Raw genomic sequence first — 21,610 nt, forward strand, 5'->3', positions numbered from 1 at the left:
TGAGTTGAAAGATTTCAAACAAAAAGAAGGAGAAACAATTGAAGTTTACTATGATCGTCTGAACGAGTTAATCTATCGGTGCAATCGCTATGGAATTACCAGAACTTCAATGGAATTCAATCTCATCTTTGTAATGGGGCTTCGAAAAGAATGGAGAAGTGTAAGTATGATGGTGAAGAATCAACAAAGTTTTGATACATCAACTCTCAATGATTTGTATAATCAATTGAAAACACACGAAATTGAGGTAAATGAAATTGCTGAGGAATCGAAGTTGAATTTGGGAGGTCCATTAGCTCTTGTATCAAAGATTTCTGAGAAAGAAGCTGAAAATGGTGATTCTGAGGAAGAAGAAGGATTCATCATGAATTCGGATGATGAAGCAATAGCATTTTACTCGAATAATCGTGTCAAGAAATTTTTCAAAAAGCCGTTCAATTCGAAGACTAAGGTTGCTGAGGTGAAAGGAAATTCTGTGAGTAAAAATGTTGTTGAGGAGAAAAAGAAAGTTGAGAAGCAAGATTCGAAGATAGTTGATGGAAAGGGTGAGAAGAAGCTGAAAGGTGATGCGGGAATAGATTGTCATTATTGCAATGGTGCGAATCATCTTGCAAATGACTGTATGCTTCGAAAGAAGGATGAGAGGAAGAATAAAGTCAAAGATGAGGCATATTATGCAGAAAAGCTTGAGGTGGTTCGTGCTAAAGCAAATAATTTGTCATTGGTTGCAAAGGGTGAGCATGAGGATGAAGATGGAACTTATCAAATCTGGTCATCCGAGTCAGACGATGAGGAAATGAGGAATCCAACGCATGGGGCGTTGTATGCGAAAATGGAGAAGGACTCAGATGATGAGGAATTCGAAGTGAGGGGACGATGCTTCGTATCCAAAGCAGCTGACAAATCTCCAATGACAACAAAGGTACGTAAAATTCTCGAATCTTTTAATATTCCTACACATGCTTATGATTCTGAACTAACTTCTTTTGATGAGACGGTTACTTATTTTGATTCAATTGTTGTGTCTGCTAGCAACGAGGCCAACAAGTTGTCAATGGAGTTGTTAGAGGTCAAAAAGAGATTAGACATGAAAATAAGCAAAATTGAATGTTTAGAATTACAAATGACAAATATAATGTGTGATAGGGATAGGTTATCGAGTGATGTTAAACTTTTGCTAGCACAAAGAAACATCTATTGTAATTCTGCTAAACGACTTTATAGCAAATTAACTGATTTACATCATTCATGTGATATAAGTAAAGAGCAACATAGAAAATTACTACCTTTCCTAGCATTCGAAAGAGCCAAGGTAGATAATATTTCGTATGATTGTGAGCAAATAATAGCTGATTTTGACAGAGTCCCTGATGATAGATATAAATATGGAATTGTCAAAATTGATGAATGTCTTGATGCGAATGAATTAGTTAACATAGTGAATGATACTTTGACTAAATCTGAACAAATTCAAATTTTGAAAAAGATTGAGAATTCAACATCTGATTCTCAATCTATTTTTGCTGATATTGAAGATAATTCTGACAATATTAGTGAAATTAGTGAACTTGAAGATGTTGATTGTTCTCAGTTGTCTGTTGTTAATGTTGCTTCAACATCTAAAGGAAAAGAAAAAGTTAAGGATTTTATGGTTGAAAATAAAACTGATATACCCCCAACTTCGAAAGTTTATGATATGAACTTCGTGGATCTCAAAGACAACCAAACTGATGATAGTGATGATGAAGATGAAGTGAACATTTCGAAGGAAAATAAATCTTCAAATGAAGAAGAAAGTCCTCGAATTGTGGTTGATCAGGTGTATGGTGATACACAAAAGTTCGAAAAAGATCTGAAGCTCTGAATAGAGTGAGGTCCCAAAGAGAAGTAATTCCTCCTGAAAATCTCGTTGGGTCAACTACTTCACATTGGAAATTAGATGATCCCCAAACTTGTTTATCTAGACACCCTTTAACCTCCATTGATTTCGTTTCTTGCAGACCTACAAAAAAGGAGTGGTTTTGTTGGCGAGAATCTTTTAGCCAACCCCTTTTTACTTCACACCCAATTCCACGTATGTTGTTTGAGAAGATATTCATTGATCTACGATTGTTACTCCTCGTGCCTTGATCATTTGCCTGAGTTGCTCAACACTATTTCTAACCTGGAAACCCAATTTTCCCCCCACCTCAATTGTCTTAACTACCTCCAAGGTAGTGGAGTTCGAATCCCCTGATTGAGTTTGAGACTGCCTCGCCTCGTTTGGATCCTCCTCACAGGGGTTAGAAGAAAATTTCGGTGAAGAAGGAGAAAGGGGGGATTTTTTTGCTGGTCAGATGAGAGCGTTCTAGAGCCATCGCCATAATTTTTTGACTAAATGGGTGAATTATATCGAGAAGGAACGTGATTAAGGTCCAGCGATTTGGTGGGCTTGGATCGAGAGGTCTCTTTTATTAGAGAGTTTCTGGCCCAAAGTTTGTTCTGGCCCAAAGGTGAATGAGTCCATGGATACGTACGCCCTAGAATTATCGGCTGTGTCGCTTCGTATTCTCTCCAACGGTCACTAACATTGAGAATGTGTGCCACTTTCTCTGGAGCAGAGAGTGAATTACTAACGTGGGTCTCTTCGTCTTCCCAGTAATTTTTCTGATCATCACGATGATGTCTCCGGTCGATACTCACCGGAGATGTTACCGGCAGAGATGTATCATCCTCCGATTGTATTGCACTTTCGCCATTACTACTGATATTATCGCATGCATCACCTTCGTTCCACCATGCCATATTAGGGTAATAGTCATTGGCTGCTAGAATAGGGCTGAGTTTAAGGGATTCAAGAAAATCCAACATGATATTGATTACGTATGGCTTTCCATCCACCATTATTGAAATTGCAGTGTTGATGAGACTAGGGTGAGATGTGATTATACCAACCCTCCCAAAAGCAAGATTAGGAGAATCTATGATGCATTCTTCTGGAATAACTACCTTTCCCCAAGTGCTAGCAATGATACTAAAAGCTTCTTCACACCAAGCATGTTGAGGAACCCCCTGTATAATTAGTGATGCAATCTGATCATTAAAATTGCATCCTATTGACCAATGATCTATTTTTTTTGAACCATGGCTTCCAGATCTCTTCTCCTTTATTGAGGAATTCCTCTTTCTCTTTTACATCAATAAATTCAAGTAACATTTTTAATCCCCCAAGGTATCGCATGAAGATCATTGGGCAACCCTCGACCTCTTGAAAGGCTTTCACGTTCATGAGTGCTTGGAAACTTTCCACCTCCCCCACCAGAGTGTTCTGCATGTAATCTCTTGACTCCGCTGATGATAGCAGTTTGATCACTTTCTCTTTCGATTTCTATTTCTTCAAAACAATGTCTTACCTAATATCTTTATATTATGTCTGTTCCACATTTGTTATATTTCTTTATTTATTTTTTAAGATTTATGTATAAAACCAAATATTTTCACTAAATTTTGGATTTGTTCATTTTTCGGACATGTTTTTGCAATTTTGAAATACATTTTTATCCGAAATCTAAAATCCTATATATGGGTTTTGAGTTAAAAATGTAACTTTTTGTCGGTATTTTAATGTGACATAATGGTAATGTGAAATAAGTATGAAATTCCCCAATTAGGACATGGTTTCATTTTGGTAGACGTAACATCCTCATTTTTTGGGTAATTTTTTTAAAACTTTATTTATAGATAAATAAACAAAAATAATAATCATAATAAATAAATAAAATAAATTAATCAAACCAATAATAATTAAAATATTTTATATATTGTAAATTGTAAATTTCAATTTAACTTGTATAATTAGTTATCTATGTCAAATAACTTTTAAATAAGAAGTTCCAAGTAATTGACCAACCGTTTGAGCCAACTAACTTTATTAAAGGCTATAAATGTTAGAACCATTGTTAGAGAAGGGCTAAAATGGTAAATGTAATGAATGGCTACTTTTTATTTTTATTTATTTTTATTTTTAGGGTCTATTAGTGTTCAAAGTGTTAAAATAAGAAGTTAAGGATGTTAGTTGTCAATATCAATACTAGTTCTCTCCCCTTCACCATTTGGAGCTAAAATGATTTCGAGATGAGAGGAAGAGAGCTACTAACGATTTAGAATGGATTTGAGGTGAAATTGAATAACAATTAAAGTATAGAAAAAAGGGTTTTACTAGGAAGACATTGGAAGGTACAAGCTCCTTCATGTTCTCCATAGTAGTTTATCTTGACATGTTAAGTGAAATATGACCTAGATCACATATTTTTCCTTCTTGAACTATAGATCTCGAAATATCTTTCATTTTTAGCACATATTTACCACAAAAACACAAGAAATCACACATAACATACAAATACACATAGATCTTCACATTTTACTTGTATTCTCCCCCATAAATCATATGAAAACCGAAAATAGAGGGGTATGAACTCACCTTTACTTGTTGTTGTCGTTTTGAAGAAAGAAATGGAAGAGTTTTGGTCCTAGTAAGCCTTCTTGGGTGGATCTCGAACTTAGAGTTTTCTAGGATGATGATCACGAGTTTGTGTGAGTTTAGAAGAGATTCTTGATGAAATAAAGAGACTAGATTATGGATCCAAGCATCAACTTACCTAGGATGATGATTTTTGTGGAAGAACCTCCTTGAAATGTTCCAAGATCTCAAAAATTTGAATGGAGAAGATGAGGCTTTTCTAGAGAGAGTGTGTTTGAAAGAGGTTGATGAAATGTGTGTGTGTGTTGTGATCTTCGGCCGTGAGTAATAAGAAGAGAAGGAGAAGAGAGAGATAGGTAAAGGGATGGATGCATGGAGATATGTGAAATTGCATGGAAGTCCAATATGTAATAAGGAGGTGGCTAACTGTCACACCCCAAAACCGGAACGGCGGAAACGTTCGGGGGTGGTAGACGTCATGTTTAGTATCACAAGATATGCATTATAGTAAGCAAGTAATGAACAACCATTTCATTTGAAAGAAAGTGTTTACAAAGTGTGTGTTCACAAAACATGGAATACATAAGCAAATAACAAACAAGACTTGAAGCCATACTGCTCCATCTTCTGAATCCTAACACGAGTACCTGTCTACTAGGCTCCTGAGAGTACAAGTTATTTGAAATAATTGATCAGCAATTAAGCTGGTGAGTTCATAAGATTTTGGTGGTGTAAGTAAGTTGTAAAATGTTGTTGAAAAATGTAGTTGAAAATGTAGTTGAAAATATATTTGAAAATGTAGTCGTAAAATGTATTAAGTTGTAAGTTCTGTTAGAAAAGTTCGCCTGTTCCTCTAGAAAATCCTATATTTCCTACTTTAATGAAAGATATGTAAAAATGACTCTACAATCCTTTCTATGAGTACTAAATGGATACAAGTTATATAAGACTCAGAGTAAACAAACAATCGATTGTGCGCATCTGCCCTAAGGCTGAAAGCACACATCCCATTGTTTGTTTGATCATTGTGGTATATAACCCTGGTGTATTCACTTGTTACTCATGGAGTTAATTGTAATGGTTCCTTTATATTTAATGTAAAGATTCTTTAAGAAAACCCTTATTTCTTATAATAAAATGGCGACCACAGTGATTACTTCTATAATAACTTAGTTTATACTGGATATATATGATCTAATATCGGATAGAAAGTTAATTGGGTGAATCTGCCCTAAGCCCAAAACCAAACAAGGAACAGGAAGTAAGGCGGAAAACACACATTCAACTACCTATTGGGTATTAATTATATATAACCATGATGTATAAACTAAAGTATTATAGAGTTAATCACCTAAGGTCTTTTAAGTTTATACTGGTTTAATAAAATGGATTAAACCTTTAATTGGTAAGTTTCTAGTTTTGTATACCAAAAGTTTTGATTTGGAAAGTATGTTTTGTACTAGAAAACTGTGCATTGACTCTGTGTCCTATGACTTGACCCATACTTGGTATCCTTATGATGACTTAATGTATACTAAGCATATATATATGGGGATAGGGAATATACATTACAGCCCCACCTAAGCTTAGGTACTAAACCTCTAAAATATGTCATTTTAACTTAATAATTTTACTTGATTTGGTTTCCACTTGGTAAATATATCGTCCCCAATAACATTTATTCCCTTTATTATTGTTTTACCATCCTTGTTTTCTTTCCTCCATTATCGTTTATTATTTCACCCTAGTGAACAGTATTGTTTTCCGTCGTCATGAAGGTAAAAGATAATCAATGTTTTTGCTTCCTTATCAAAACTATTGTGTAGATCATGAATCTATATCTTCAAATATTAATCGTGAATCCCCTAATTGCAATCTTTATATAGTAAAACAACGTATTTTCATAAGGTTTAGTACCTAAGCTCAGGTGGGGCTGTAATGTATATTCACTTTTCCCTATATATATATATATATATATATATATATATATATATATATATATATATATATATATATAGAGAGAGAGAGAGAGAGAGAGAGAGAGAATCGAATAGAAAATAGACTGGGTGAATTCGTTCTAAGCCCACAACCAAACAAGGAACAGGAAATGAAGCGGAGAGCACACACCCTATTACCTGTCGGATCCTATTGATATATATATATATATATATATATATATATATATATATATATATATATATATATCCTTTGATGTATACATTAAGGAATCATAAGGTTAGCATTATGGTCCTCTCTTACTAAACGTAGCCTTCTACCAAGGCATCTAATGTTATCTATGTTTGTTTCTTGCATGAGTTGTGTAATTTTCCCAAGTGAGACTATCATTAACCAAAAATATAGTTTTTACATTACTGTTTATTGTGAGAAGATCACAATGTGAATGAAATGGGGAAATAATAAAGTACTGTAGTGTTGTATTATAGTAACTACTGTTGTACTTTCTACCTTAATTCGGCCGTTAATTAAGGTTAAATGTGAAATGGTTGCACCATACCATCGACTAATAACACGACGATGAAAGACGTCGGAAGAAATGACATTTGGCACCCGTAGACTTGAAAGTCCCACTGTTGCTAACAACAAGGTGTAGGATAGTCAATCCAGTATAGATCTATACACAAATTCACGCTCTCCCTCCAAGAGAATTCTGGCTACAAATCGAGCCATGACAGGTGATGCCATGCCCCGAACGATGGTTCACATTATGTTATTGTATACTTGTATATGTAATGTATATACTAGCTGTATTGTATGTTCTCTCTCTAGTATGTGTGTATGTTCCTGTTTGTTTCTCATCATAGTATGTTTGACTCATGTATGAACTGCCTCTTTGTATGCTTCATTGTACTAGAAGTAATGAATAGTATCTTCCTAAACTATACCTATTATAGTTTACTAATGTTTTTACTTGAACTGTTATTGAAAAGATTCATTTTACTACTAAGTTATGCTTGTACTTTAAAAACGGAGTTTGATTAACTATAAAGTAACATAACTTTAAAAGAGTTTTTGAAATGTTTTGATCACTTAATAAAACACATAAGCAACATTTTGAAAGATGATTATAACAAACAATTACACAATTATCATTGTGTTCAACTTGTATTCCCCCCCTCCCCCCCTAAAAGCATTTAAAACAGTTAAAAGATTCATTACGGGGTATGAACTCACCTGATGTGGGTGATTCAACGAATACGCGTGTAAGGATGAGAAGTTCCACGAATGAAGTCCCGAGACACAACAAGTCCTAAATGACATATATTGGCATATACTGACATCAATATAGTGTTTATAAGCAACTATATGAAAGGAAACACCTTCCGGGACTAGGAAACACTTTGACCAAGTGTTGGAATCACATGTGATTCATCAAAGGAAAGTGGAATGGTAATACCATCAGTTTACTACCATGGGTTTACGGCCAAAGGGAGTTTACGGCCGTAAACTCATGGTCAAACATGCACAAGTGTTTGTTTGAAGGCTAGGGAAGCTTGAGGGACTTTTGCTCTACACAAGTATGAGAAAGACCAACTCAATGAAGGCTTTTGATGAGTTTACGGCCCAAAGGAGTCTACAGCCGTAAACTCATGGTCATTATGCATTTGAGAGTAGTTTAACGTCCTATTCTCATCAATGAAGGGTTCTAGGTCACAAGCTTTGCATCTAGGAGGGTTTATGGCCAAAATGACACCCTTAAAGGGGTTTACGGCCATGGGAGATGGCTTGGTCGTAAACTCCTTTTGTTCTTGTGTTTTTGATGTTTTCAAGGCTCTAAGCATGAGTCCTAACTAGATATCAAGTGTAGGGAAGAGTACTTACGATATAGAGGCTTGAAATGGTTGATTTTGGCCAAGACCACTAGTGTGTGTTCTTGGTGTTTCTTGAAGATCTAAGAAAAGATGATTTCCATGGATGAAATCAATGGATGAAGCTAGTTAAAAAGGTGTATCAACTAATCAAGGAAGAACACTTACAACTTTTGAAGATCTAGGATGAAAATCAGGATGATAGTTGAGAGAGAAATGGAGTGTTCTTGAGTTGGAAATGAGAGAATGAAGATAGTTGAAGGAAATGAGCCTATATGGAGGGATTTTACGGCCCACCTTGAGTTTACGGTCGTAAACTCAAGTGTTGTGGCTGTGAACTCTAAAGGAAAAGGTTAAGGCTTGATTTGTTGAACAGTGTCTCTAGCAGGTACATTCTAACACTCATTCCTTAAGTGTATTAGGCTTAAAACTCCTTAGAATGACCTTTAACCAGGCTAGAACGTAATACAAATGAGTCTGACACTCAGTTGAGTTGACTGACTGAGCTTTCAAAACAAAAATTTTTCGGGTTATCACACTAACCCTCCTTAATTCCCTTAATTTCCTTTTTTTTGTTTTCCACTTGGGCCGAGAGAGAGAGAAGGAAGAGAATGGCTTGGCCCTTTTGTGCTTGAGTCCAAAATATAAGGCCCAATTTAGCATAAAGGAATGGATTTGAGTCTATTAAAGCTATTTGGATTTGTTATGGCCCAATAAGGCCCATTAAAGGTAAATTAGTCCATTTTAGGCTTATATGGCCCAAAAAGGTTAAGTCTCATGAGAGTGGGTCCAATGGGAGCCCATTTAAGAGTTCTAAGCCCCAAAATAGTCACATTGGAAGTTTATTGGCCCATTAGGCCCAATAAGGAAATCCTAGTCCATATTGGACTTAAACCGGGGTTTCTAGGGTTTCCGACCTTTTGTAGACTATTTGAGCGTTTGTATGGAGTGTTTGATGGAATTTTGTTGTCATTGAATAAGCATCATACATGCTTTCAAGTTTTAGTTACAATGTTATCCTTGTTAATTGTTTACAAAGCGTCAGAATTCCTAGTTGTGACATCATCCCCCCGTTAGAGGGAATTTCGTCCCGAAATTCTTTTTGAAGCTAGATTTGAGAATACGAGAATAGGTGAGGTTACTTCTGCTTCATCTGGTCTTCGCGTTCCCATGTGAATTCCGGTCCACGTTTCGCGTCCCACCGAACTTTCACAATCGGAATGCGACTTTGCTTAGTACGCTTCACTTCCCTGTCCATGATTTCAACTGGTTCCTCGATGAATAGGAGATTCTCGTTGATTTCGATTTCTTCCAATGGAATGACGAGAGTTTCGTCGGATAGGCACTTCTTCAAATTGGAAACATGGAACACGGGGTGTACACTGCTGAGTTCAGCAGGTAGTTGTAGTCTATAAGCCACTGGACCGATTCGGGCAAGGATCTCGAATGGTTCAATGTACCGTGGGTTTAGTTTTCCCCGTTTCCCAAAACGAATCACCCCTTTCCAGGGAGAGACTTTCAACAACACCCGATCCCCGACTCGGAATTCCAAGGGCTTTCGCCGTTTATCAGCGTAGCTCTTCTGTCGGTCTCGTGATGCTTGAAGTCGAGCTTTGATTTGAACTATCTTCTCTGTCGTTTCGCGTATGATTTCTGGTCCTGTTAATGCATTGCTTAGTGTCTGTTCTCTTGCTAGCTGAGTGTCACCTACCTCAGCCCAACACAATGGTGATCTACATTTACGCCCATAGAAGGCTTCAAAAGTAGTGACTTTGATGCTTGAGTGATAACTGTTGTTGTACAAAAACTCAATTAAAGGCAAGTGGGTATCCCACGACCTTCCAAAGTCTATCACGCATGCGCGAAACATATATTCAAGCGTTTGAATGGTTCGCTCACTTTGACCATCGGTTTGTGGATGGTAGGCAGTGCTCATATCGAGTTGCGTTCCCATAGCTTTCTGAAGCGATTGCCAGAAGCGTGAAGTAAATTTACTATCTCGATCTGAGATGATAGATATCGGTATTCCATGGAGTCTTACAATTTCCTTGATGTATATTTTCGTCAATCGTTCCATCTTGTATGACTCTTTTATTGGCAGGAAATGAGCGGATTTTGTCAACCTGTCGACTATTACCCATATGGTATCCAATCCATCTGTTGTCTTGGGTAATTTGGTCACAAAGTCTATAGTAATCATTTCCCATTTCCACTCGGGTATTACTGGTTGTTGTAATAGTCCCGAGGGCTTCTGATATTCTACCTTCACCTTAGCACAGGTGAGGCACTTGCTAACGTAAGTGGCAATTTCTGCCTTCATGTTAGGCCACCAATATTGCTGCTTGATATCCAAGTACATTTTATCTGAACCCGGATGGATGGAGTATCGTGTCTTATGGGCTTCATTCATGACTACTTCTCTGAATCCCCCAAGTTTAGGGATCCAAATTCGGTTCATGAGGTAATATGCTCCATCCTTCTTGACTTCAAAGTTCCTTTCCATTCCACGTAATGCTTCGCTTGTTCTGTTTTCTATCTTCATGGCATCGAACTGGGCTGCTTTGATTTGCGAGGACAGATGGGATTGAACGGTTATCGAAAGGGTCTTCACACGACGATTTGAGTATTCTTTCCAACTTAAGGCATCAGCTACCACGTTAGCCTTGCCTGGGTGGTACTTGATTTCACACTCATAATCGTTTAGCAGCTCAACCCATCTTCGCTGCCTCATGTTTAACTCCTTTTGATTTAAAATGTGCTGGAGACTCTTGTGGTCGGTGAAAATGGTGCACTTGGTACCATAAAGGTAGTGCCTCCAAATTTTCAAGGCGAAGACCACAGCTCCCAATTCGAGATCATGGGTGGTATAATTCACCTCATGTGTCTTTAGTTGTCGGGATGCATAAGCTATCACCTTTCCACGCTGCCTAAGTACACAGCCTAAACCCTGATTTGAAGCATCGCAGTAAACTACGAAGTCCTTTGTTCCCTCTGGTAGTGATAGTATTGGTGCACTACAGAGAGCTCGCTTCAGAGTTCGGAAGGCAACCTCCTGCTTTTCTGTCCATTCAAATGGCACGCCCTTTTGTGTAAGCATGGTAAGTGGCTTGGCTGTTTTGGAGAAGTTCTGAATGAATCTCATGTAATAGCCTGTGAGACCTAAAAATTGGCGAATTTCTGTGGGTGTCGTTGGGACTGCCCATCCTTCTATGGCTTTGACCTTAGAAGGGTCAACATGTATCTAGGGGTGAGAAAAAACCGCACCGCAACTAAAATTAACCGCAAAAACCGCATAAACCGTAACCGATTAACCGCAACCGCAATAAAAACCGATGGTGAGGTTTTCTGTTTTTCAAAAACCGCAAATTTGCGGTGCGGTGCGGTTATTAGTTTTCGAAAAACCGCAAAAAAACCGCACCGCACCGCATATATTATATACAATTTTTTTATTAATTATTAATATATTAAATATTAAAAATAAGACAAGTTTCATGGATGAAAGATTGATAAAATAGTAGAAGACAAAAGTGTTGGTTTTTTGTGATGTTTAACTTTGAAAAATGGTGAAATTAGACAATTTTAAGATATTTATTGTTAATTACTATTGATTTGACATTTTTAAGATATTAGTTGTTTGTGATTTAAGTTAATTGTCTTATACCTTATGGTTTTTTTATTATTACAAGTAATATGTTTGAACTCTTAAAGTCGTTTGAGCTCCAAACTGTGGTTAAAAACCACACAAAATAACCACACCAAATCCATGCGGTTAATAACCGCAGCACATAAAAAACAAAACCGCACCGTAAAAATAACCGCCTAATCGCACCGCAAAAATAACCGCAACAAACGGCCTTCTCGCAACACATAATTTCGGCATGATGGGGGCTCAACCAGTCCATGCCGACAATCACATCAAAACTTCAAATAGTTACATGCATCAAGTTTATTTGAAAGGCGTGATGATTTAAAGTTAGGGTACATCCTACATAGATTTCCCCAACTGATTATGTTTTCCCATTAGCCATTTCCACCGTAAAGGTTTCATTAAGCTTTTGGGGTTGTTGTTTTAGCAAGTGTTTGAATTTATTACTCACAAAGCTTCGCTCTGCCCCGGTATCAAACATGATGCATGCATATGAGTGGTTAAGGAGAAACGTACCGGTGACGACAGCGGGATCCTGAACCACTTCTCCTTGACCCATAGTCAGCACTCTTCCTTCTGCTCCTGTTGCCTGGTTGTTTGCATTGGGAGAATTCCGCCTGAAATGTCCGGTATTCCCGCACCCATAACAGGTATAACTGGCTCCATCCTTTGTGTTGTTGTTGGGCATCTGATTATGATTGTTTTGTATTATTGTATCGTCACAGCGAATGAATATGATTTCCCCTGATTACTTAGATGGTATTGGATCTCTATGTGAGTCGTTATAACCATGCATGATAATGACTAGTTCGTCTGTCTTGGCATTTTAATGAACACCAAAATTGATCTTAAGATTTTGTCACCCTAGACTGGCCGAGTCTAACTGTAGCGAACAGCTTAGGTATGGGGGAGTTACCCCCGTATAGATCTATACACAAACTCTCGCTCTCTCTCCAGGAGACTTTGATTACAACTACAGACTACGACCGACACTTATTGGTGTCACCCGTTATTACTCACTTAATCCATATGAATTTGATTAACCTTGATTAATGACCTGATTTTTGTTTACTTGAAGAGAAGGTAAGCCTAACAGACGAGGAGAAGAGGACTACTAGGCCCTACTAATTACGTATGTTATTTAAGGCTGTCGGGTATACGAAAGGCGCGTTGGCCCATTTCGCATAAGATTTATTTGGACCTTACTAGCAATGCTAATGGGCCACTGAGGCCCAATAGCATGTAAAAGTCATTGAGGGTCCCTTAAGCATGTAATTGGGTCACAAGAGGCCCAATAACATGTATTATTTATGTTGGGCCCAAAAGTCATGTCAATGGGTCACGAAGGCCCAATAAGCATGATTAGAATCTCTCAAACCCAACAATTAGAATGTTTACTTGTTTTGTATAGTATTAGTGTTGCGAAGTTGTTTAATCGATATGTCGTAATAATCACAAATTTGTTTTATAACGATTCATAGATTTATAAAAATAGTTATTTTTCTATTTAAAACCCATAAGTTATGAAGTTTTGTATATTTTGACCCAATTATTTTATTATTAACATAATTGACCAAAAATATTAGTTTGACCTATTCAGCCCCTTATTTTGGTAAAGTTGGCAATTATTAGCCCTTTTTATGAAAAATGACATATTAGGTCCTTGAACTCTTTTTCTTGACATTTTTGGCCTAAACACTTAATTAAATAATGTTTTAAGTCCAAAATTTTATTTTGGACAGTTTCAGCCCCTTAGTTAAAAGATTTGCATTTAAATCCACACTTTTCGCAATTTTTACAATTTTTACCCAAAATCCAAAATCTTTGCATTTTTAGTCCCTTTTGATAAATAAGGCCATTTAAACCCCTGAAATAGGTTTATTTACGTTTATAGCCCCTGTTTTGAGAAAACTTTCCATTTCAGCCCCTTAAATTTGATTTTTCGCATTTTTGGGCCTAAATAGCCGAAAAGCCCAAATTTTAGCCCATTAGGCTAAAATTTACATTTTTAGTCCTTTAAAAGCCTAATATTTATAAAAAATCTTATTTTGGCTGTTTTGACCTTTTGATCCTTGTAGAAACCGTGAATTACATCTTTTTCCCCATCTTTTGTTTATTTATCAAAAATAGTCCAATAACAAATTTTTATGTTGTATTGTGTTATTTTAAAGCTTGTATAGTAGTTTATCTTGACATGTTAAGTGAAATATGACCTAGATCACATATTAATCCTTCTTGAACTATAGATCTCGAAATATCTTTCATTTTTAGCACATATTTACCACAAAAACACAAGAAATCACACATAACATACAAATACACATAGATCTTCACATTTTACTTGTATTCTCCCCCATAAATCATATGAAACCGAAAATAGAGGGGTATGAACTCACCTTTGCTTGTTGTTGTCGGTTTTGAAGAAAGAAATGGAAAAGTTTTGGTCCTAGTAAGCCTTCTTGGGTGGATCTCGAACTTAGAGTTTTCTAGGATGATGATCACAAGTTTGTGTGAGTTTAGAAGAGATTCTTGATGAAATAAAGAGACTAGATTATGGATCCAAGCATCAACTTACCTAGGATGATGATTTTTGTGGAAGAACCTCCTTGAAATGTTCCAAGATCTCGAAAATTTGAATGGAGAAGATGAAGCTTTTCTAGAGAGAGTGTGTTTGAAAGAGGTTGATGAAATGTGTGTGTGTGTGTGTTGTAATCTTCGGCCGTGAGTAATAAGAAAAGAAGGAGAAGAGAGAGATAGGTGAGGGGATGGATGCATGGAGATATGTGAAATTGCATGGAAGTCCAATATATAATAAGGAGGTGGCTAACCCTCCTTAATTCCCTTAATTTCCTTTTTTTTTTGTTTTCCACTTGGGCCGAGAGAGAGAGAAAGAAGAGAATGGCTTGGGCCTTTTGTGCTTGAGTCCAAAATATGAGGCCCAATTTGATAATTTTCGGCCCAATTTAGCATAAAGGAATGGATTTGAGTCTATTAAAGCTATTTGGATTTGTTATGGCCCAATAAGGCCCATTAAAGGTAAATTAGTCCATTTTAGGCTTATAAGGCCCAAAAAGGTTAAGTCTCATGAGAGTGGGTCCAATGGGAGCCCATTTAAGAGTTCTAAGCCCCAAAATAGTCACATTGGAAGTTTATTGGCCCATTAGGCCTAATAAGGAAATCCTAGTCCATATTGGACTTAAACCGGGGTTTCTAGGGTTTCCGACCTTTTGTAGACTATTTGAGCGTTTGTATGGAGTGTTTGATGGACTTTTGTTCTCATTGAATAAGCATCATACATGCTTTCAAGTTTTAGTTACGATGTTATCCTTGTTAATTGTTTACAAAGCGTCAGAATTCCTAGTTGTGACATGTAATGATTCTTGATGGCTTCAAGCTCCATCAATGGTGGATTTCAAATTTTAAGCTTCATATATATATATATATATATATATATATATATATATATATATATATATATATATATATATATATATATATATATATATATTGTTGGTGATTTTAGTGTCGCCATGTCATTTTATATAATTGGAATTAGCATGTGAGCTAAGGGGCTTCTTAATTTGTTTTCTAATATGTGTATAGTTTGGTGCGGAGTGCACATATGTATAAGATCAAATTAGTAGCCGGTTCGACGACTAGTCGGGGGTCCGGGATTTCCAAAGGGGCAACGCCCCTTTAGCGGGGTCTAGAGGCATCACTCCTAATGGGGTCCAAGGGGCAGAGCCCCTGGCTGGGGTGGGTTATTCCGATTCTTGAGGGTGATTATAGTAAAACAAACGAAACTCGTTAGTTTTGGTAACCCTAAATCTTCATTAAAATCCGAATTACCGTGACTTGTTTCCAAAGGAACCCATAGCGGCCCAACCCTAATGAAACCCTAATATCGTTTATTATATAAATGGCTCTTCTTTTCAGAAGATATATACGATCTTAAGCTCTCGTTTTCATAATACTTTCACAGAATCCTCTAGCATATTGGCTTACGATTTCTGTGCCTAGAATCGTAAGTGTCCATTTGGATTATCCTAGGCTGAATTTCTTGTAACCCAGGCATAGGATAGAAATATCAGTTCGGAAAGTGATATCACGATCCAAGTTGGTATCCAGATCTCCACCACAAACCCTAAAACTTCCCTATATATGCGCATATATATATATATATATATATATATATATATATATATATATATATATATATATATATATGAATTCAATATTGATTTGGAAACTTAAATGATGTTTTTTACAACTAAATTAAAGTTAAGGAATCCATAAACTAATTAGAAGTTACATTTATGGATTTGTTCGGAAGTTTCCACCTTAACTTGATGCTTTTGCAACATTATGAAAGTTTATTCATAAAGTCAAAGTGAAGTTCAAGTAATGATGTTTTGATTTTAACAATGTGTGATCATATGAGTTCTGTTAGAAAATCGGGTGCTTTAATTGTTTGGATAAACTAAGAGTCATGATGCATTTTCAAATCAAAATATTTCGATGGTACAATTTCGAAATTCCAAAAATTACAAAATTATAATCTAAAATCATGTGCAAACTCTAAAATACACGTTGAGAAAAACCGCATGCCAATCCGACTTCATACGAATTAGATATGTATGTTTTAAAATTTTCACAGAATAAAAAAAAAACTAAAAAAATATAAAAATTTTCCAGCTTGATATCCCGATTTGAGGGGACTATAAGTCAATAAATATGAAACAAAAAATGACAAAATTATAGTCTAAATCATGTACAATCTCTAAACTATATGCTGGAAAAAAGCGCATACCAATCCGATTCCAAACAAATGAGATATACATGTTTTAAACTTTTCACATAAACCGTTTCTGATTCTTAAACCTGGTTTACCTGGATCTGAAGGACCAAAACCCGGATATCCCGAAATCTGGATAAAGTCATTCTTTAAACCCAAAATTCGGACGGATTCTACATATTCCGGTTTAACACTTTCAGTTTTGGTTTCAGTCTGTTTTTCCGATTTTAAATCTTATCTCTAGATAACACCATGCATTGGCTTTGACTTTTGTAATAAAAATGAAAATTGTATATTATTATAGTTGATATTTTGTTTATAATATCAATTATAAATCAAACAAATCTCCTCCATTTATTAATAACTAGAAAGGTTACCCCCACTACGCGGGGGCCAGAAGCTTTCAATGTTGTTTCCGAATTGATAAATATGACAGACATAGAAAGTGCAAGGATGAAAAGTCCGGGCTTTGCCCCGGACAAAAAATGTAAAAGTTTTGACTGCAAGGACCAGAAGTGTGAAAATGGCTAAAGAATTAAAGGGGTAGGAATTAGCAACTTTTTAGAAAAGGGATCAAAGTTGTCAAACCGTTAAAGTTTTGTGGCCAAACTTTAAATATTAAAAGGTTCGAAAAAAGTGTAAAAATATTGATTGCAATGACCAAAAGTATCAAAATGGGTAAAGAATAATGAGCAAAGTTGCCAAAAAACATCCAAATTTAGTATTCCTAACTTCCAACAATAATACAGGGACCAATTCTGCCAAAAAAATGGGAAGTTGAATGGAACACAAACAAAACAAAAGGACATGAATAAATTAATTAAAGAAGTACAGGAACCGGATATGTAAATCAAGTGACCAAACCTGGACAAAGTATGCCAACTTCACTATTCTTTTATTCCACAACTTTAATATATATATATAATAATATTTAATCATACCAACTCCAGACCAATAAAAAGTTATTATTTTTGTAATTTATAAATAATTTAAAAAAGGTTTAAAGACAAACATATTGCTTTTTAACACATGTTGCGTTGGCCGCATGTAACTTTTCAACATAAATAGTTAACACTAATAACTCGTGGACAATGGTTTAAAAAAAAAATTCAACTTTGAACCAAAAAGGTAACAATTAAAAGACTGGACTAAGAACAGAAGATAAGTAATAATACAGGGACTGTTTTTGTAAATTACCCTAGAATAACTTTTAGGATACATTTTGTTAGGTTATGAAATGATTGCGTTCGGACCTTGATATCACTGGAAACAAATGCAGTCAAGAAGCTTCATATAGAGTATTGAGGCGCAAGGTGTGCTAGATCAACGTCAACTGCAGACGCAACTTCACTCAATAACAACAATCTCCATGGCGCTCTTGTGAGCGGTGGATTCCTACTTTCCCTTATCCAATTCAATCCATTTCTCGCAAAAACCACCGAACAAAGGAACTCCGAACACGGCGACCCTTTTTTTCTTCTCCAAACCCTAATATTTCCCATTTCGAGTTGGCAAATCTCGTTGTGGACATGGAGAGATCTGATAGTAAAGACTGGAGTAGCATCAATAAGGGCTCTTCCTCAGGTGAAGCTATCTCTTTCTTGTATTCATAAGTTTTGTTGTTTATTGTTTGTTGGTCGGTGGTCGGTGGTCGGTGTTTGATCGTGTTCGGTTTTAGGGTATTCGTTTAAATATAATTTTGATTTGAGACAAAATCTCTTTGAATTCGTGTGTGATTGAGGTGATATCTCCGATGAAGGAATCTTTTATTTGAATGATTTACTAGTACCTACATCCCACACAAGTCCATATTTCGGTATCTGGATGTCGAACGTGTTACCATTTTTACCTGAGGAAGAAAACCAAAGAAGTTCATCGAGCAATAGAACAAATTATCATTGGTTTTATTGTCTGCAAGAGTCATTGTTGTTTCTTATTATTTCTGTTGTTTCAAGATTTTGTTTTCTGTGCCTGATTCATTCATTATTGTGCAGATGATAAACTCTTTGATGCTTCACAATATGCTTTTTTTGGTCGACCTACTACTGAGAAAGTTGAGTTTGGGTGCTTAGAAGAAGATGAAGATAATCCTTCAACTGGAGTTCCTGATGATGAATACCATTTGTTTGACAGAGAAGAGGTATAATGTACATTGTGCATCTTCTGTTTTCACTTCACTCCATATTTATCTTCATTTCTTGTTCATAAATCTAAACGCTTGAGATGTCATGCATTCCTCACTTCACATTTTAGACATCTAAAGTCATTACAATAGTTTCAATTAACTCCATAAATTCAAATCCCTAAATTTGCAGTGATAAAATATCTCATCTTTCTAAATCTTACATCTTCTTTTTCCACAGGAGCCAGGTGCAGGATCCCTATCGGATTTAGATGATCTGTCAACTATATTTTCAAAGGTATAGTTTTAATTTCAGTTTTTTACAATAAAGCTGTGAATTTTTTGAGCCAAATTAACTAAATTTCTTGTTTTGTTAAACAGTTAAACAGATCAGTAAGCGGACCTAGACATCCTGGAGTTATTGGTGATCGAGGGTCAGGATCTATTTCAAGAGAAAGTAAGTATCTATCAAACCTATTCAAGAAATGCTTTTGATCTTCATTGCTTTTGTAACTTTGTTCATGTTTTTCTATAAAAAAAAAAAAAAAAAAAACTATTTTCAGGTTCATCTGCTTCAGTAGACCTACCAGAGTGGCTAGATCAACACATCTCAGACACAGAAAGCAGCCATGGAAGCAGAAGATGGTCTTCACAATCTCATCTCCCTTCAGACCCTAAACCCTTATACAGAGCTTCATCATACCCTACAGAGCAACACCAATTCTTCACAGAACCCATACTCACACCAACCTCATCTCTCCCTTCATTTTCACCCGGGGCCCACAACAGTCTCCCCTCGCCACGTCATCGGTCCCATTCCCAAATGCCCTTTTCAGACCTTAATCTCTCCCCTTTATCAAACACCTCTAGTCTTCACCTAACCAGTGTCCCACACGGGTCACGTTATGGCTCAACCCGAACCCACCCGGTCCACCCCGGGTTAACTCAGTACTCTCAAACACAAAACCAATGGGCTAACCAAGTGTTAGCCAACAGTCTTCAACAAAAGCTGCTCTTATCCCAACATTTCATGTCCCCACATTCGCTTCGTCAGCATACATTCAACCCGTTTGCTCTTCAGCCATATTTATATGACACAAATATCCCTTCTCAATCATTAACTAAATATGGTCTGAATGACACAAGAGATCAAAGAAAGAGCAAACACAGTGGACGAATCTCGAGACAGGGATCCGATAATACCAATCAGAAAAGTGAAAAGTGTCGGGTCAACTTCAGGTCAAAATACATGACCTCTGAAGAGATTGAGTCGATTCTCAACATGCAACATGCTGCAACTCATAGTAATGATCTGTATATAAACGATTACTATCACCAAGCCCGTTTAGCCAAGAAAGATACCCGGTCAAAAAACCGGTTCCACCCGGCCCATTTCAAAGATACTCCGGTCAGGTCACGTAACGGGTCCGGGTCCGGGTCTGGGTTAGGGTCAGGGTCGGATTCACAGCCTCAGATCACCATTGATTCACATGGAAGAATCTCATTCTCTCTCATCCGTAGACCACAACCCTTGTTTGAACCTGATAATCCTTCCAATGATGGTGAAAAAAGATCAGAGAAAACCCTAGAACAAGAACCGATGCTTGCAGCTCGAATCATGATCGAGGATGCTCTTTCTGTGCTTCTTGACATAGACGATATCGATCGTCTCCTCCAATCTCAGCCACAAGACGGTGGTTCTCCGGCGAGACAGAGGCGGCAGGTGCTCCTAGAAGGGCTTGCAGCAGCTCTCCAGTTGGTCGACCCGTTGGGGGTAAACGGGTCCGGGTTAGCCCCAAAAGACGACATGGTTTTCTTACGGGTAATTTCTCTTCCAAAAGGTCAAAAACTCATGTCTCGATACCTCAATCTTCTCTCTCCTACTTCCGATCTTGCAAGAATCGTATGCATGACAATATTTCGTCATTTGAGATTCTTATTCGGAGGGGTTCCTAATGAAACTGTCACTACACTTGCAAAAACTGTCGCGAGCTGTATAACTTCAATGGATTTGAATTCTCTGAGCGCGTGTTTAGCTGCGGTGGTGTGTTCGCCGGAGCAACCGCCACTCCGGCCACTCGGGAGCCCTTCCGGCGACGGTGCGTCGGTGGTTTTGAAAGCGGTTCTGGAAAGGGCGACTCAGTTGTTGACCGGAGTCAACATGGGGATGCAGAATCCGACACTTTGGCAGGCTTCATTTGATGCGTTTTTTGGGCTTTTGACTAAATATTGTTTGAGTAAGTATGATAGTTTGGTGAATGCTATGTATGCACAGATTCCACCAACTACAGAGATTGTGTTTTCTGAAGCTGCAAAGGCCATTAGTAGAGAAATGCCTGTTGAGCTTCTTCGTGCTAGTCTTCCTCATACGGATGATCGACAGAGGAAGATGTTGGTTGACTTTTCTCAGAGGTCAATGCATGTTGCCGGATTTAATGGACATAAGGGCGGCAGTGGACAGGTGGCGCCTGAATCCGTAAGAGGATAGATAATCCGGTGGTTAATGGCTATGCCGCCAGTTAAAGGTGGTTTTATGGAGCCTATGGTGGCCGAGTTTTATGCTTTTATCAACTTTAGATTATAAATACTGTGTGTGTGTGAGAGAGAGAGAGGGGGTGCTCTTGTTTCCCTGTAGGGTGAGGTTAAGGATAAATATTTGGTGGGAAAATGGGATTCAAATAAGTGTTTTATATTTCTGGTTTTATGGGGATATTTGCATGTACAGTTTATGGAAGTTTGTTTATTTTTAGTTTTTAGTTCA

General features: G+C 37.0%; 1 protein-coding gene across 1 annotated transcript; it reads left to right on the plus strand.

The window, feature by feature from the left end:
* The first annotated feature begins 18,040 nt into the window (after window positions 1-18,040).
* LOC145129348 (protein PAT1 homolog 1-like) lies at window positions 18,041-21,610 on the plus strand. Its single transcript, XM_079064044.1, has 5 exons — window positions 18,041-18,311; window positions 18,722-18,867; window positions 19,091-19,147; window positions 19,231-19,306; window positions 19,413-21,610. Exons 1-5 carry the CDS (start codon window positions 18,257-18,259, stop codon window positions 21,335-21,337), a joined length of 2,259 nt encoding a protein of 752 aa, XP_078920170.1. The 5' UTR covers window positions 18,041-18,256; the 3' UTR covers window positions 21,338-21,610.

This window comes from Lactuca virosa, chromosome 8 (assembly GCF_052849685.1).
Source record: "Lactuca virosa cultivar CGN04683 chromosome 8, Lactuca_virosa_CGN04683_v6, whole genome shotgun sequence".
Classification (NCBI taxonomy): domain Eukaryota; kingdom Viridiplantae; phylum Streptophyta; class Magnoliopsida; order Asterales; family Asteraceae; genus Lactuca; species Lactuca virosa.

Coding starts and splice junctions, on each gene's coding strand:
- LOC145129348 (XM_079064044.1), top strand. CDS start 18,257: ATGGAGAGATCTGATAGTAAAGACTGGAGTAGCATCAATAAGGGCTCT. Junction 19,148..19,230: donor TGTCAACTATATTTTCAAAG/GTATAGTTTTAA, acceptor TTTGTTAAACAG/TTAAACAGATCAGTAAGCGG. Junction 19,307..19,412: donor AGGATCTATTTCAAGAGAAA/GTAAGTATCTAT, acceptor AACTATTTTCAG/GTTCATCTGCTTCAGTAGAC.